This window comes from Neovison vison, chromosome 2, assembly GCF_020171115.1.
Source record: "Neovison vison isolate M4711 chromosome 2, ASM_NN_V1, whole genome shotgun sequence".
NCBI lineage: Eukaryota > Metazoa > Chordata > Mammalia > Carnivora > Mustelidae > Neogale > Neogale vison.
The window spans coordinates 21,397,545-21,415,687 of NC_058092.1; the positions used below are offsets into that span (position 1 = coordinate 21,397,545).

At 42.0% G+C, this 18,143-nt stretch overlaps 1 protein-coding gene across 1 annotated transcript in view; it reads right to left on the reverse strand.

Annotated features, from left to right (window-relative positions):
* TAF12 (TATA-box binding protein associated factor 12) overlaps positions 1-18,143 on the reverse strand; it is a 37,083-nt gene that overhangs the window by 5,618 nt on the left and 13,322 nt on the right. Inside the window, exons 2-4 of the mRNA XM_044237591.1 lie at positions 13,674-13,925; positions 11,855-11,932; positions 3,475-3,589 (exon numbers count right to left, since the gene is read on the reverse strand). Coding sequence (XP_044093526.1) covers positions 3,475-3,589; positions 11,855-11,932; positions 13,674-13,841 — 361 coding nt within the window. The 5' untranslated portion in view covers positions 13,842-13,925. The remainder of the gene's footprint in view (positions 1-3,474; positions 3,590-11,854; positions 11,933-13,673; positions 13,926-18,143) is intronic.

Sequence of the window (18,143 nt, forward strand, 5' to 3'; positions counted from 1 at the left end):
TAGGTGGTCTAGTGCCATTGACTACCAGGTTCCCCAATTCCCCATGCTCCGATCCACTGCCCTCTGAGCAATCTTCTGATTATGACTCAGCCTCCATTAGGCATACTACAGAAGCTGTCCTGGCCATGCAGACTTGTGAGTATTCTTGTCATTGTGATAATTACTCTTCACCCTTAATGAATAAACTAATATTCCAATTTTAATTTCAATAATTAAAACACAAAATATTTTAAAAACAGAAATGCTAAGCTCTAAAGTAATATAATCTGGGGTCGCCTGGGTGGCTCAGTGGGTTAAGGCCTCTGCCTTGAGCTCAGGTCATGATTCCAGGGTCCTGGGATGGAGCCCCGAATCGGGCTCTCTGCTCAGCGGGGAGCCTGCTTCCTCTCTCTCTCTCTCTCTGCCTGCCTCTCTGCCTACTTGTGATCTCTCTCTGTCAAATAAATAAATAAAATCTTTAAAAAAAAAAAAAGTAATATAATCTGTTGTGTGTGGGGATTTTGTGGCAAAATATACCTAAAATTTACCATTTTAACCATGTTTTTGGTTTTATTTTGTATTTTTTTTTGAAGATTTTATTTATTTTTCAGAGAGAGTGAGCATAGGAGACAGAATGGCAGGCAGAGGCAGAGGGAGAAGCAGGCTCCCTGCGGAGCAAGGAGCCCGATGTGGGACTCTATCCCAGGACGCCAGGATCATGACCTGAGCCGAAGGCAGCCGCTTAACCAACTGAGCCACCCAGGCGTCCCTTGTTTTGTATTTTTAAAAATTTTTATTAAATGTGTGAATCATCAGGTTTACTTACACATTTCACAGCACTCATCATAGCACATACCCTCCCCAATGTCCATAACCCAACCATACTCTCCATAACCCCCTCCCCCCGGCATCCCTCATTTGTTTTGTGAAATTAAGAGTCTCATGGTTTGTCTCCCTCCCGATCCCATCTTGTTTCATTTTTTCCTTCCCTACCCCCCCACAATACCCCCACCCTGCCTCTCAAATTCCTCATATCAGAGAGCATTTTAACCATTTTTAAGTACACAGTTCAGTGGCATTCAGCACATTCACATTGTTGTGCAACTATTATCACCAACCATCTCTAAAACATTTTCATCATCTCAAAGTGAAACTCTGGGGGCCCCTGGGTGGCTCAGTGGGTTAAGCCTCTGCCTTCAGCTCAGGTCATGATCTCGGGGTCCTGGGATCAAGCCCCGCATCGGGCTCTCTGCTTAGCAAGGAGCCTGCTTTCCACCCCCCTCTCTGCCTGCCTCTCTGCCTACTTGTGATCTCTCTCTGTCAAATAAATAAATAAAATCTTAAAAAAGAAAAGGGGGGTGGACTGCAGAGAGGGATCGCCTGGGTGGCTCAGTCCTTAAGTGTCTGCCTTTGGCTCAGGTCATGATCCCAGGGTCCTAGGATCGAGTCCCACATCCAGCTCCTTGTTCGGCAGAAAACCTGCTTCTCTCTCTCCCTCTGCCTGCCACTCTTCCTGCTTGTGCTCTCTCTGTCAAATAGATAAAATCTTTAAAAAAAAAAAAAAGAGAGACTGCAGAGAGGGGGAGACCTGTGGAGTCCCAGATTGGTTTTTTGTTTGTTTTTTTTTTTTCAAGATTTATTGGAGAGAACGAAAGAGAGCAAGAGTGGGACGGGCAGAAGGAGAGGGAGAGAAAATCTCAAGCAGGCTCCTTGCTAAGCCTGACTCGGGGCTTGATCTCACAATCATGAGATTACAACCTGAGCCAGAACCAAGAGTTGGACACAACTGACTGCACCACCCAGGCGCCCCTGGAATTCCAGCTTTTTGGGACTTTCTAGCCCCAGTATCAGACTTGGACTGGTGAAACTCTGTTATAGGTCAAATTGTGTCCCTCAAAAAAGACATGTTTAAGTCCTAACCCCCAGTACCTCAGAATATACTGGAAACAGGATTACTGCGATATGATTAATTACGATGTGGTCGTACAGGAGTAGGGTGGGCCCTTAATTCCATATGACTGGCATCCTACAAGAGGAGAAGAGACAGAGAGAGGGACACATGCAGGGGAGAAGGCCATGTGAAGGCCGAGGCACAGACAGAGTGATGCAGCTATACGCAGAGAATGCCAAGGATTGCTAGCCACCCCCAACAGCTAGAAAAAGGCAAGGAAGTCTTCTTCATAGAAGCATTGGAGGGATCGTAGACTTTTGGCATCCAGAACAGTGAGAGAACACATTTGGTTGTTTTAACCTCCCTAGTGTGTGGTGCTTTGTTATAGCAGCCTAGGAAATGAATACACCTTCCTTCAAAACAATCTCGGCCCAAGGTACCACCTGACTTTAATTACATGAGAGACCCTCAGCAGAACTGCCTAGCTAAGCCCCATCAAGCCCCAGACAACTGAACAAAATAAACGACTGTTACAGGGGCGCCTGGGTGGCTCAGTGGGTTAGGCCGCTGCCTTTGGCTCAGGTTGTGATCTCAGGGTCCTGGAATGGAGCCCCGCATCGGGCTCTCTGCTCAGTGGGGAGCCTGCTTCTCCCCCAACCTACCTGCCTCTCTGCCTACTTGTGATGTCTCTCTGTCAAATAAATAAATAAAATCTTTAAAAAAAAAAAAAAAAGACTATTACAGTTTTAAGCCACTGTTATCATTTTAAGTTTGTTATCTAATAATAGATAATTGGAATATCTGTCCTGTTATTAATACTAGCAACATTAACCAGGAACTGTTACTCCACCAAGACTCCCAGTACCTCCCCAAGCCATATCTTCCTGTCACCAGCAAGGAAGCCTTTCAGTAATTATTCATGGGCTGATCTATACTGAATCTTGTAATAACTTCTGCCTCATTCAGTTGCCCTTCATACTCACAAGACTGTTCACTTTCTTCTGAGCACACTGTAACCAATGCAGATGGGGGGCTTACTCATTTCCCAAGTGATGATGGTTATCGATGTTAGTCAAGCATCCCTCAGAAAAACCAAGCTTGAATTTAGTGTGTCTTAAGTTGAAAAACGGAATATAGAATTATATGTACATTATAATTTTAGGGGGAAATGGGTAAACAGGCTAAAAACTGCAAGAGAAAAACTACTATTTAAATGTTGGAGACATAATAGCTACATTTACAAAACTCTTACTTTGTGCAGGGCCCCGAGCCAGTGACCTGACAAATGTAACCCATAATTCTCATGATCACCCTGTAAGGATGATACTATGATCTCTACTTTACAAATGAGGAAAACAGGCTCTGAGAGAAAGTTAGGAGGAAGGACAAGGTGATACCGAGAGGAAGTGGCAAACCCATGCCTGGGCTCATTCTCCTGACCATGGATAGATTTCTCTTCTCTGTATGATGCTACCATTGAACAAATACATCCATTCCAGAGCCCCCAAAAGTCTAATCCTGACACGAAAGTTCCTCCCGCTACCTGTTCCTGGTGGTCCTGAAGGAGCAACAGTGTGGATGCCTCAGGGAGGAACAAGACATACCTAGATGCAGCTGGACATCCTTCACCTCCAGGGTGCTGGACTTGCGATGCCGAGCGAGCTGGCAGGCTGCCGTCACCACACTCTCGATAAAATCATCAGCAATCTGCAGCAGCATCTGGGGAAGACAAAAGTGGGGGAGAGTAACCATGACATTGGCAGAGCAGGCTCCTGTTGCTGAGACAACTCTGTCTGCTGGAATCACATATTTAGTTAGGCTGTCTATTAGAAGGCCCAGAATCAGCATTTGGGCTAAGGTGAGGACGAGGAGGAGTGAGGACAACACTAGGAACACATCAACTCGTTAAGCAGGTTGAGTGCAACTCACAAGATTCTGAGGACGTTACTCTCTGTCCTTTCTATCTAGAGAGATCAACCAGTCCAATCCCTCACCCTCGTATTTTCTTTAGAATTAGGTGGGAAAACAAAAGTGAATCATTATACTTCCTCATTCACAGTCTCCTAAAGCATTTTTATTTCCATTAATCTCACCGAGACCTTATAGTAATCCTGTAAAAAAAAGTGGGGCATGGACTTTATCCTCCTTATATGCAGAAGGGTGCTAACTCATAACTATACAAATGCTAAGCAGTGGAACCAGAATTTGACTTCGAGCTTCCATGTCTGAAACCTGGGTTCTTTCCACTTCATTATCAATTATCCTGGACAACATGAACAGTAAAGTCACAATTCTGGGGACGCCTGGGTGGCTCAGTTGGTTAAGCAGCTGCCTTCGGCTCAGGTCATGATCCCAGAGTCCTGGGATCGAGTCCCACATCGGGCTCCTTGCTCCGCAGGGAGCCTGCTTCTCCCTCTGACTCTGCCTGCCACTCTGTCTGCCTGTGCTCGCTCTCTCTCTCTCTGAAAAATAAATAAATAAAATTAAAAAAAAAAAAAGTCACAATTCTGAAGCTAAAAATCTACTAACAATTGGAATTCTCATCACTCAATACGTTCCCCATGGCTTCCTCTGCTGACCAAAAATAAAATAAAATTAAAACCATGGATAGACATTACTTATTCTGCTAGACCATTATCACATTGTCATCTTTCCAATGAAACCAAATGGATACCATCAAATGGAAAGATTCCTTCCTTCCTTCCTTCTCTCTCTCCCCCTTTCTCTCTCTCTCTTCTTTCCTAGTAAGCTTCTAAGTGTGCCTGATTGGCTAAGGTGGCTGGGTGTCTGCCTTTGGTTCAGGTCATGATCCCAGGGTCTTGGGATTGAGCCCCACATCATTGGGCTCCCTGTCAGCGGGGAGCCTGCTTCTCCCTCTCCTCTGCCCCTTCCCCCTGCTTATGCTCTCTCTTCCACACTCTGTCCCTCTTAAATAAATGAATACAATCTTAAAAAGAATGAAAAAGTAAGGTCTATGCCCAATGTGGGGCTTGAATTCATTACCCCAAGACCAAGAGTCACATGCTCTAGCAACTGAGGCAGCCAAGCACCCCCAATGGAGAGATTTCTGATTAAACATGGCAGATCAATTCCAAAAATGACCTCCTCTCCTTCCCTAAATGCACTAAAATAACAGAAAAGGAAAAAAAGACATATAAATCCACAAAGGCAATTAGAACAGGAGAAAAACGCTTAATAGATAAGAGAATGCAATAAGCTTTTAAAGTAATTTTTTGCCAAAGAGATAACAGCGGAAAAGTGGGATCTGACCTAGCAGATGGAAGGTACAACACAAGTGCCCATCGAAGGGACACCAATGAGATTTGACTTGATTTGCCCCCTGCAACCTCTAAAAGATCCAGGTTCTGGAAGTGCCATTTACCACAGAAGACTGGGCTGAGGCATGGGACTAAAAACTGAGAAATTAACTCTGTGTCTATATACAGACTAGTCCCCATGCCTCCACACTCCAAAAACAGCCAAGAGACTCCTCCCCACACATACCTGACCCAGAACACAGCAGTTCACTCTCTAGAGAATTGAACAGAGTTCAATTGAATGGCTCTGGATTAGAATGCACCAGACACAGCCTCCTTCTCTTGCCTTTCTGCCAGCATATCAGAAGCTAGAGATAAACCCTCCAGGCAAGGAGCCTGGAGGATTTTTCTCTGGAGATGCCAAACAACTCCAGAGAAAAGACATACAGATGCTGACACATAGAGTATTCCCTGTAAGAAGGCTGACTTGTGGATAAATTATTCTGAAGTGAAGCCAGTGCTTTGCTAAAACTGGCTGAGTGGAGCTCACAAAACCCAATTAATTATATGCCTTTCTTCATAATCTTGAATTCAGAAACATGTTGATAGCTTAAAATAGGGCCTATTGGGAATATTTACACCAAAGAAATTAGGGAATGTTCAAAATTAGGGTCTTTCTCTTCACAGAGTTGGTTGCTAAACATTTCCCAATACATTACTGAGTGAAGCCCATCAGTCAGTAAGTTCTGTTTCGAATTGGGTTTTCAGTGGCTCACTCTTTAAGAACAGATAGTCAAGAACACCAAGCATGTGAAGAAAATCTCAAACACTAAAAAGAAAATAAACAAACCAAAGGAGAATAAAGGGACCCAGAGGACACTAAGATAATGCAGGGAAAAGAAGAAAAGGTCAAAAAATGTAATTCCTCAGAGAGGAAGGTAAGAAAAGATATCACAACGAAAAAATAAGAACAGAGTGCCATGGGGATGAAAAGGACCAATTAGGGGCACCTGGCTGGCTCAGTCAGTACCGTGTACAATTCTTGATATCCGGTTTGTGAGTTCAAGCCCCATGGTGGGTACAGAGATCACTTACAAAACAGAATCTTAAGGGGAAAAAAAAAAAAAGACCAACTAGTCAACAAGAAAACGTTATAGAAATTAAAATTTTTGTTGTCAACAACAACAAAACTTAAAAGGTTTAGAGGATAAACTAAGGATAATCTCCCTAGCAAGTAGAACTTAGGATTTCAAAGAAACGAGGGACACCTGGGTGGCTCAGTCAGTTAAGCATCTGCCTTCATCTGAGTCAAGATCTGGGGGTTCTGGGATCAAGTCCCGTATCAGACTCCTTGGTCACCAGGGAGCCTGCTTGAATATTCTTTCCCTGTTCCCCTTCCTGTGTGTTCTCTCTCTTAAATAAATAAATAAATAAATCTTTAAAAAAAAAAAAAAAAAAAAAGGAAGAGTAAACACTGAGCAGAACTCATCAAAAAACCAATAGAAGAAAATGGAAATCTCACACACTGCTGATAGGAATGTAAAAGAGTGCAGCACTTTGGAAAAGGCAGTTCCTCAAAGGAAAACAGTTACCACATGACTCCAAGAAATATTACCAAGAAAGATGAAAGCGTATTTCCACACAAAAATGTATACACGAGGGGCACCTGGGTAGCTCAGTTGTTAAGTGGCTGCCTTCAGCTCAGGTCATGATCCCAGAGTCCTGGGATTGAGCCCCACATTGCATTCCCTGCTCCGTAGGAAACCTGCTTTTCCCTCCCCCACTCCCCCTGCTTGTGTGCCCTCTCTTGCTATGTCCCCCTCTGTCAAATAGATAAATAAAATCTTAGGGGCGCCTGGGTGGCTCAGTGGATTAAGCCGCTGCCTTCGGCTCAGGTCATGATCCCAGAGTCCTGGGATCGAGCCCCGCATCGGGCTCTCTGCTCTGTGGGAAGCCTGCTTCCTCCTCTCTCTCTGCCTGCCTCTCGCCAACTTCTGATCTCTGTCTGTCAAATAAATAAATAAAATAAATCTTTAAATAAATAAATAAATAAAATCTTAAAAAAGAAATGTGTACACGGGTCAAAAAAAAAAAAAGAAAAAAGAAAAAACAGAAAATTTGCATGTGAATGTTCACACAACATTATTCATAATAACCAAAAAGTGGATACAACCCATCAACCGATGAATGGCTAAACAAAATACAGTATGTCCCTAGAATGGAAGAGTATTCTGCCATAAAAAGAAATGAGGTACTCATACTCCTTACAACATGAACTTTAAAAACATTATACTAAATGAAAGAAGGCAGGCACAAACATCACGTATCATATGACTCCATTTATGTGAAATGTCCAGAAGAGGCCAATCTATAGACACAGAGGGCGCCTGGGTGGCTCAGTGGGTTAAGCCGCTGCCTTCGGCTCAGGTCATGATCTCAGGGTCCTGGGATCGAGTCCCGCATCGGGCTCTCTGCTCAGCAGGGAGCCTGCTTCCTCCTCTCTCTCTCTGCCTGCCTCTCTGCCTACTTGTAATCTCTCTCTGTCAAATAAATAAATAAAATCTTTAAAAAAAAAAAAAAAAAAATCTATAGACACAGAAAGTAAATTAGTAGTTAGTTGCTTAAGGACTATGGGGGCTGGGGAAAAATGGGAGTGACTGCTCATAGGTATGGGTTTCTTTCAGGGATGAGGAAAATGTTCTGAAAATGCCTGTGTTAAACCCTAAGAGACTCTTAACTTTAGGAAACAAACTGAGGGTTGCTGAAGGGCAGGTGGGAGGGGGGATGGGGTAACTGGGTGATGGGCATTAAGGAGGGCATGTGATGTAATGAGTGCTGGGTGTTATATGTAACTGATGAATCACTGACCTCTACCTCTGAAACTAATAATACATCATATGTTAAAAAAAAAATGACTGTGTTGAGAATTGCACAATTCTGTGAAGAGACTAACAACCACTGAACTGTAGATTTCAAATGAGTGAATTTTATGGTATATGAATTCTATCGCAATAAAACTGCTGCCTCAAACACCCTCCCAACACACACATACACATGCAAAGAGAGCAAATATTTTCTCTCTGGCTAAAAAAATAAAAATAAATGGGGCATCTAGGTGGCTCAGTCGGTTAAGTGGCTGCTTTCAGCTCGGGTCATTATCCCAGGTTGGTGGAGAGCCTGCTTCTCCCTCTCCCTCTGCCTGCTGCTCTGCCTACTTGTGCTCTCTATGTCTCTGTCAAATAAATAAATAAAATCTTAAAAAAGAAATAAAATAAAATTAAATTTTTTTTTTAAAGATTTTATTTATTTGACACAGAGAGATCACAAGTAGGCAGAGAGGCAGGCAGAGAGAGAGAGAAGAGGAAGCAGGCTCCCCGCGGAGCAGAGAGCCCGATGTGGGGCTCAATCCCAGGACCCTGAGATCATGACCTGAGCTGAAGGCAGAGGCTTTAACCCACTGAGCCACCCAGGCGCCCCAAAATTAAATTAAATTTAAAATGAAGTTATACTGTTTTTGTAATCTGTATTTCTTTTCCCTGTCACTACACATTCCTTAGCAAAGGCAAAACAGACAACATCAATAAGAAACTCCAAACTCGGGATGCCTGGGTGGCTCAGTTGGTTAAGCGGCTGCCTTTGGCTCAGGTATTGACCCCAGCGTACTGGGATTGAGTCCCAAATTGAGCCTGCTTCTCCCTCTGCCTCTACTTGCCACTCTGCCTACTTGTGCTCACTCTTGCTCCTCTCTCTCTGACAAATAAATAAATAAAATCTTTAATAAAAAAAAAAAAGAAACTCCAAACCCCAAAATAGACAAAATCATCCCAGAACTGAGGCACTCACATCCCCCAAATAAAAACAGGCTCTAGGAACCCAGCACAACAACTGAAAAAAGGTAGATACTAAGGCTCATATGAAAATTCAGAATTTTAGGGCGCCTGGGTGGCTCAGTGGGTTAAGCCGCTGCCTTCGGCTCAGGTCATGATCTCAGGGTCCTGGGATCGAGTCCCGCATCGGGCTCTCTGCTCAGCAGGGAGCCTGCTTCCCTCTCTCTCTCTCTGCCTGCCTCTCCATCTACTTGTGATTTCTCTCTGTCAAATAAATAAATAAAATCTTTAAAAAAAAAAAAAAAAGAAAGAAAATTCAGAATTTTAAAAAAAGGGAAGACTAAAAAAACTGGGATCAGAACAGTACGGAATTCCTTTCTTTTTCTAAGCAGGCTCGATGCTGAACATGGGGATTGAACTCACAACCCTGAGAGCAAGAGTCACAAGCTCTACAGACGAAGCCTGCCAGGCATCCACACAAGATTTCCTAATAGGTTTTTTGAAGACATGGAGCAATACCTTCACAAATGAAAGGAAAAAATTATTTTCATAATCTAATTCTAAACCCATGCAAACTAAAAATTGTGAGGTTAGAATGTAAGAGACTTTCAAATATTTGCTTCTTGTCTATTCTTTTGTAGGCAGTAACAATAACAAAAAAATGCGCTCTAACAAAAAAAGAGACTAACTAAGAGGATGTGGGATCTAGGAAACAAGAGAGCCAGAGGGAGGACAAAAAAAGAGTGAAAGGAAGACTCAGGAGGGCTTGTTCAAGTGGCCTAAAATTAATTAGACCAGAAGATGATGGAGGGTTCTTTTTATTATTGATATTCAAATTCAATCAGCCAACGTATAGTACATCATTAGTTTCAGATGTAGTGTTCAATGATTCATCGGTTGCATATAATACCTAGTGCTCATCATATCATGGGCCCTCCTTAAAGGATGGAGTTTCTTTCTTTTTTAAAGATTTTATTTATTTGTTTGACAGGAGTGAGCTCACAAGGAGATAGAGAAGCAGGTAGAGAGAGAGATAGAGAGAGAGAAGCAGGCTCCCCGCTGAGCAGAGAGCCCGATGCGGGGCTCGATCCCAGGACCCCGAGATCATGACCTGAGCTGAAGGCAGAGGCTTATCCCACTGAGCCACCCAGGTGCCCCAGGATGGAGGTTTCTGAGCATGAAATCTGAGTTGGGGAGGGGAGGACCCAAATCTGCACATTACTTATCCATTTGGAAAACAATGTTGATAGGTGAATACCAGAGCTGATAGTAGAACCAGAATAAAAAATGGCACAAAGAAAACTAAATAAAAATAAGTCAATTATAGGGGCGCCTGGCTAGCTCAGTAGGTAGAATGTGTGACTCTTGATTTCAGGGTTGTAAGTTCAAGTCCCATGTTGGGTACAGAGATTACTTCCAAAAGAAAAAAAAAAACCACAACAAAACAAAACCAAAAAATCCGTAAAAAAAAGAAACAGGGGCACTTAGGTGGCTCAGTTGATTAATCATCTGCTTTTGGCTCAGGTTGTGATCCCAGGTCCTGGGATCGAGCCCCACGTCAGGCTCCCTGTTCAGTGGGGAGCCCGCTTCTCCCTCTCTCTGCAGCTTCCCCTGCATGTACTTTCTCTCTCTGTGTCAAACAAATAAATAAAATCTTAAAAAAAAAAAGTCAATTATCAACTTTAATAGGTAGTACAAAACAGGACTTGGTTCAGAGGTGAACAATATGTACTTGATCAGAATAATGTCAACACTGATTTCTGAGTTATCTAAATGCTGTGACAAAAATATATTGGAGGGGGGCGCCTGGGTGGCGCAGTTCGTTAAATGACTGCCTTCCGCTCAGGTCATAATCCTGGAGTCCTGGGATCGAGTCCAGCATTGGTCTCCCTGCTCAACAGGGAGTCTGCTTCTTCCTCTGACCCTCTCCCCTCTCATGCTCTCTCACTCTCTCTCTCCTCTCTCAAGTAAATAAATAAAATCTTAAAAAGAAAAAAAAACTATATTGGAGAGATGGCTGGGTGGCCCAATCACTTGAGCATCTGCCTTCAGATCAGGTCACGATCCCAGTGTCCTGGGATCAAGTCCCACATCAGGCTACTTGCTCAGTGAGGAGCCTGCTTCTCCCTCTTCCTCTGTCTGCTACTCCCCCAGCTTGTGCTCTCTCTCTCTCTCTGACAAATAAATAAATAAATAAAATCCTTAAAAAATATGTGTTTAAAAATATATATATATTAGAAAAATGAGGGAGGGCGCCTGGGTGGCTCAGTTGGTTAAGCATCTGACCCTGGCTCAGGTCATGATCTTGGCTCCCTGCTCAGCAGAGAGTCTGCTCCTCCCTTTGCCTGCTGCTCCCCCTGCTTGTGCACTTTTTCTCTCTCTCTGACAAATAAATAAATAAAATATTTTTAAAAAATTAACTCTACTGCTAAAAAAAAAAAAAGAAAAAAGAAAAATGAGGGAAAGGAAAGCATGGATGGACATGTGTGAGTGGCTTAACAAAATCCTCATGTACAGGAAGTCCAAAGACAGAAACCGAAGAATATCTGTTTAACTGTATTACTTAGAAACATGGAAGAATATCACATGAGCAACTAAAATTGTTGAAAGTAATTGCCTACAAGCAGCAAACTGAACCCTTTTCACCAAGCAAAAGTAGCAGCAGCTGCTAGGTATAAAGTGCTAGGCATTCTCCCAGGTGATTTGTATGAAGTTATTCCAAGAGACACTCATAATAATCCTGTCGGTAAGTAATACCACACCCTACCAACACAAAAAGCTATGTGTCCACAGCTACAAAGCTGGTAAGTGGCAGAGCCAAGATTCAAATTCAGATCTGTCTACCTCTGAAGTCTTAGCTCTCAGGGACACAGACTCTGGGGTGCCCAACTCCATCTTACCTCTTCGACATCTTCATCCAATTGCTCATTAGGATCCACTTCTCTTACTAAGTCTTGTAATTTCTTCTTGGTCAATACCTAAAGTTAATTGGGAGAAGATTTTTCAGCCAAGTATTAAGGAAACAGAATACCTCATTCCCCTATAATGAAGAAATGCTGTCAGTTTGTTGGGTTTAGTTTCTACTTTCCAAAAGTTAACAGTCTAGCCTACCTGGCAGTCTGCTCCAAGACTACACTCTCAAGACAGAAGTGGCCTAGGGAAAGGCTGAAAGAGCAGTGTGGAAAAGAGGCCAACATCTGTCAGTTTATTTCTGCTTCTTGTGCTCACTGTGCCTTACCCTCCCTCTACATTAAGTAATTTGCAATTATCTGACAACCGTAACTTGTACTGTGCCTCTGTTGTCTTTGGACATGTTTTTCCTATCTGCTCAGTCCATGGTGGCTTCTTTCTGCTTTTCCTAGCCCACCCAGGTAAAAGGAACTACTTCCTCCTTTGGCCTCTAGGGTATCCTGTGCACCCTCTGTCACTGCATATATTATAAACTTGCCTGTTCCTGGCTTAATAGGCTGAAAGCTCCCTGATGGCAGGGAACATATGTTCATCTCTGTATAATATTTGTATAAGTGCATGAAGCTGTGACTCCTCTTTCATAAAGGAAATGTCATGTCATATACATATGCCATTAAATAATAATCAAGACGTATATTAAAGTGCTGACCATAGTTATTTTGGGGTGGTGGTAGAATAATGGGCTCTTTATTCTTCTGTATTTCTAAAGTTTCTGTGATAAGCATGCATGTATAATTTTGGAAATGAAGAAACAAATTTTTAAAATAAATATTTATTAATTATGTGTCAGATCTATTCATTCTACCATTAAATCCACTTGAGGCAAGCCTTCATTCCATGTCTTGATTTACTGTAAAAGTCTTAGACTTGGTCTTCCTCTCAGCCCACCCCCTTTCTACCTTTCTTGTCCACTTACTGCCAAGATAATCCTAAGACATATGACTTTTATTATATCACTTACTTGTCTATTAAATATTTGCAAAGGTTGTCTAATGACTAAGTGTTTCAAAGGAGACTGACTAGTATATGCGCAGTATATTCTGCCATAATCCTGCCTATATAATATTACCTCCTGTTCTCCTCCAACAGACTCCACATTCAACACAGGTTGGCTTCCCAAATGTCTGCCCAACCCTCCCATTCACCTTTGCTAGTCCCCACCCCATTCTCTTGAAATGTCTCTCCCTGCTATTCTATCCAGCCTATAAAGCCCCAGACAAGAGATTATACTTATTTCTTATCTCTTGTGGCTCCGGAGGGCAGACTCAGAATCATGAGCAGAAAGTGGGGGAGAGAGGGCATGGGGGGGCAGATTTTAGAATTAGTGCACAAAGTTAATAATGGAGCAGCTGGATGAACTAGAAGGAGAAAAGACCAGAGGCAATAATGCTTTTATTACAGGAATAAGGAATAATGAATCCATTAGTTATTTCATTATTTTATTTAACAATTATATAGCGTATATATTTTTATATATACATATATAAAAACCTGTCATAGGCAACATGTGTTAGTGTGTATGTATGAATGTATGTACATATACACACACACACATAAATACCACAGAGTAAACATTGATAAACATTGTACATGATAATCTGATAAGGAACTTTAGAAGTTCAAAGGAGGGAAAAGACTCTTTTTCAGCTGAGAGGAAGAGGCAGCATCTGAGATAGACATCTCTCAAAGCATTACTGGTTCAAATAACGTAAGAGATGCCTAGGGAGAGCAAAAAGTAAGAGATGATACCTGATTGTTTTCAGGGCTGAGACGCCCTCCTGTCCCAGGAGTGCCTGGTATCTTTACCACTGTGGTGCTATTGGCCATGGAGCCTTGTGGAGGGGTGCTGGCTGGTTCCGGTTTTATGGATGAGAAATTGGAGAGGTTGATTAGGGCTGAGGGGCCAAACTGGTTCATAATCTGTCGAGCTTTGGACTTCAGCTCATAGAGCTTATCGAGGTCCTGTTTCTTTTTGGAGCTGTGAGGACCAAGGCCAATCAGCTGTAGAAGGAAAACAAGAGAACTAGCTCCAGAAACATCTTTAATAAAGGATAAGCTTTGAAAGTAAAATTGTATAAGGTCTGTGAGACTTGCAGGGTCTTCAGGATATCTGGGATAGTGAACATTTCACACCTCCACATTAAAAATGGAGGGAATGAAGAATGTTCACTGCTCTCACCTCAAATTTAGAAACCATCTTGTCTCCAAAAGCTAAATGAAATAGTCCACAAAATTAAATAAGGAAGAAAGTAAATGAAATGGTAAATCTTATGTACAAAAATAGACTAGAATGAGTAAGACATTTTTGAAGACTTTGTAAAAATAGAATATTTGGTTAAGTACTACATGCCTTATTTCTGAACAGCAAATTATGTTATAGTCAAACAAATCATGGCACAATCACATACTTAAAACCCAGTCACAAAACCTAAGAAAATAGATTAGTTCCTTTTGGCACTTCAAAACATGCTTACATCTATGTCAGGTCTATGTCTAAAAAACACCGTTTTTAGCAACTGTTAAAAGTAAGCTGTTCTTTGTCATCAAGAGCAAAATTTTTTGAGTGTTAACAATCTTTAAGTACATGCAGAGTCCCAAACCCAGAGTAGTCAAGATGCCTAAATTTTAAAGCCATGAGGTAGACACTTTGGTGTCATCGACATCAGAAGCACATTTACCAAGTTCCACCAACAGTGGCCTCAACGAGCTTACTTACAGCTATCTGAGTGTCTAGATCTTTAATTACATCAGCAACGGCTGTGAGCCCGGTGAAATGAGAGGCAGCCATTTTCAAAAGCTACCTGTAAATAAACAACTGGCATCAACCACCACCCTTGCCACAGCACTTTGGCTGCGTGGCCTGGCACATCTTCACTAACCAGGATCCAAGCAAACCGGATGTGGAGAAACAACATCCTTATTCTTGTCTCCTTATTCATACTGCACACTGAGGAAAACATCTCCATCTCTTTCATACACAAACTCTAAAATTAATTAATGACAATTATAATAATATAGCTTCTCTTCCAATAAAACAATGTTCTATTGGTAGGGTAAGCCAGCAGCATATGAAAACTTCATTGGCCCAAACTGTGAAATGAACCTGCAGGAATCACAACAGTGGTTTTCAGAACTTGGTGAAGCTTAGCAACCTAAATGAGCATCTGCACCTGTCAACTCTGGCCCCGTATTGCTGCGTTCCTCCACAATAAACTGTCTAACTCTCTAAGATGAGAAATGACCTTTCCTGGTCTGCCCTTAATAAAAGCAGCTAATGGGGCGCCTGGGTGGCTCAGTCTGTTAAGTGTCTGCCTTTGGCTCGGGTAACAATCCCAGGGTCCTTGATCAAGTCCCGTATCGGGCTCCCTGCTCAGTGGAGAGTCTACTTCTCCCTCTCCCTTTCCCTCTGCCTCTCCTGTGCATTTTACTGTATATAAAACCAACTTGTGCTCCCCCTCTCCCTCTCTCTCAAATAAATAAATTAAATATTTAAAAATAAGGGGATCCTGGGTGGCTCAGTCATTACGCATCTGGCTTCGGCTTGAGTCAAGATCCCAGGGTCCTAGGATAGAGCCTGAATCGGGCTCCCTGCTCAGCAGGAAGCCTGCTTCTCTCTCTTCCACTCCCTCTGCTTGTGTTCCCTCTCACTGTCTCTATCAAATGGATAAATAAAATCTTAAAACAAAAACTTAAAAAATAAATAAGTTAAAGCAACTAGCTACTTACTGGTTAAGTGACCAAGAGAAACTTGTTGGCCAAGAGGCAGCTGAGGGGACAGCAGAGCATCAGGATCACTTGTTTTTTAACCATTTGCCTCCCTTTCCCTTACCCACAAATGTCATCAATGGAAGAATCAGGATAGGGAAAAATTGTTGACATGGTAATAGTTCTGTAATGTTATAAAACCAAACTATTCCCCCACAGCGAGTTAAGAAAGAGCCTTATTAAAGATTATCAGTATGTTCACCATACTGAACATTATACCTTTCAAATAACATTCCCACAACCTACAAGGGACTTCCCAAATAGTACTGAATATTGCTCAAAATAAGCAGAAGACTCTTTTTGTAACAGAGGTTTCTGTATAATGGGAATTTCTCTAATAAGACCTGTAGACAAAGATATAGCCTATCTACACAGCACCAAATATGGATAATCATTTATCAAATTAGGAATTAGCCTTAAGGAATAGTTCCAATGGCTACTAATGAAATAAGGGGAATCTGTACATTGTAAGAAAAATCAAAGTTTCTCCCTCAGAAACTAGACTGTACTTTACTGTTTTGTTGAGAAACAAACAATACTTCTGCATTTTCAATAATTCTGGGAAAGCGAACTACTCTTCCATTAATACAAAACAAAAGAAAGCAGATGATAACCACTCATTACCAGACTGACACTGCCCTTAGTTTCCTAGACTGTACCTTTATTTGGGGGTTAAAGCCTCTGCCTCTGGGATCATGTCCTGAGCTGAAGACAGATACTTAACTGACTGAGCCCCCCAGGTGCCCCTGCACTCCTATTTCAGATGGATCAAATATTTAAACCTTAAATATAAAATAATATACTAGAATGTAGGAGATTTTAAAAAATATTCTGAAATCTAAACCTCTCACTTTGTACAAAACCTAACTCAAAATGGATCACAGTTTTTTTTAAAGATTTTATTTATTTATTTGACAGAGAGAGACACAGCGAGATAAGAAACACAAGCAAGGGAGCAACAGAGAGAAGGAGAAGCAGGCCCCCCGCCAAGCAGGAAGCCCCATGTGGGGCTCAATCCCAGGACTCTGGGATCATGATCTGAGGCGAAGGCAGATGCTTAACAACTGAGCTACCCCAGTGCCCCTGGATCACAGTCTTTAATGTAAAATGTATAACTATAAAACTTTTAGAATTAAAAAAAAAAAAAAAACACAGAGGAAAGGGCACCTGGGTGGCTCAGTAGGTTAAAACCTCTGCCTTCAGCTCAGGTCATGGTCTCAGGGTCCTGGGATCGAGCCTCATATAAGGCTCTCTACCAGAGGAGAGCCTGCTTCCCCCTCTCTCTCTGCCTGCCTCTCTGCCTACTTGTGATCTCTCTCTCTCTCTCTCTCTCTTTGTTAAATAAATAAATAAATAAACAGAGGAAAATCGTTGGGCTCTACTAGGCAGAATTCTTAGACTTGGCACCAAATGCACAATCAGTAAAAGGAAATACTGATAAATTGGCCCTCATCAAATTAAAATAAATTTCTTCTGTGAAAGTTCCATGTGAAAAGGATGAAAAGACAAGGTACAGAGTAGGAGAAAATATTTACAAACTACATATCCAACAAAAGACTAGTATCTAGGGGTGCCTGCATGGCTCAGTCGTTGGATGTCTGCCTTCATCGGCTCAGGTCATGATCCCAAGGTCCTGTGATAGAGCCCCACATCAGGCTCCCTGCTCTGCTGGAAGCCTGCTTCTCCCTCTCTCACTCCCCCTACTTGTGTTCACTCTCTCACTGTCTCTCTCTCTCTGTCAAATAAATAAAATAAAATCTTTTTTTTTTTAAAGATTTTATTTATTTATTTGACAGAGATCACAAGTAGGCAGAGAGGCAGGCAGAGAGAGAGGAGGAAGCAGGCTCCCTGCCGAGCAGAGAGCCCGATGCAGGACTCGATCCCAGGACCCTGAGACCATGACCTGAGCCGAAGGCAGCGGCTTAACCCACTGAGCCACCCAGGCGCCCCTAAAATAAAATCTTTTTAAAAAAAAATGAAACTAGTATCTAGAATTATAAAGAACTCTCAAAACTCAACTTTTTTTTGAAAACTAATTCAATCACAAAATGAAGACACAACCAGACATTTCACCAAAGAGGATATACAGATGGCAAATAAAGCACATGAAGATGTTCAATATCATTAGTCATAAAAAAAAAGGCAAATTAAACCTGCAATGAGATAAAACCATACACCTATGAGTAAAATAAAAAACGACGATAGAACCAAATTCTGACGAGGATGAAGAGAAACTGGGTCACTAGTACACTGCCACTAGGAAAGGAAACAGTACAGCCACTTTGCAAAACAGTTTGCAGTTTCTTTAAAAAAATCTACTCATGTACTGTCATAGAAGAGCCTAAAAAGACATAAAGACAAAATGGAAAAACTGTGATCTGAATTCAGTTAATAGTACTGTATCAAGGGGCACCTGAGCTCAGTCTGGTAAGCATCTGCCTTTGGCTCAGGTCA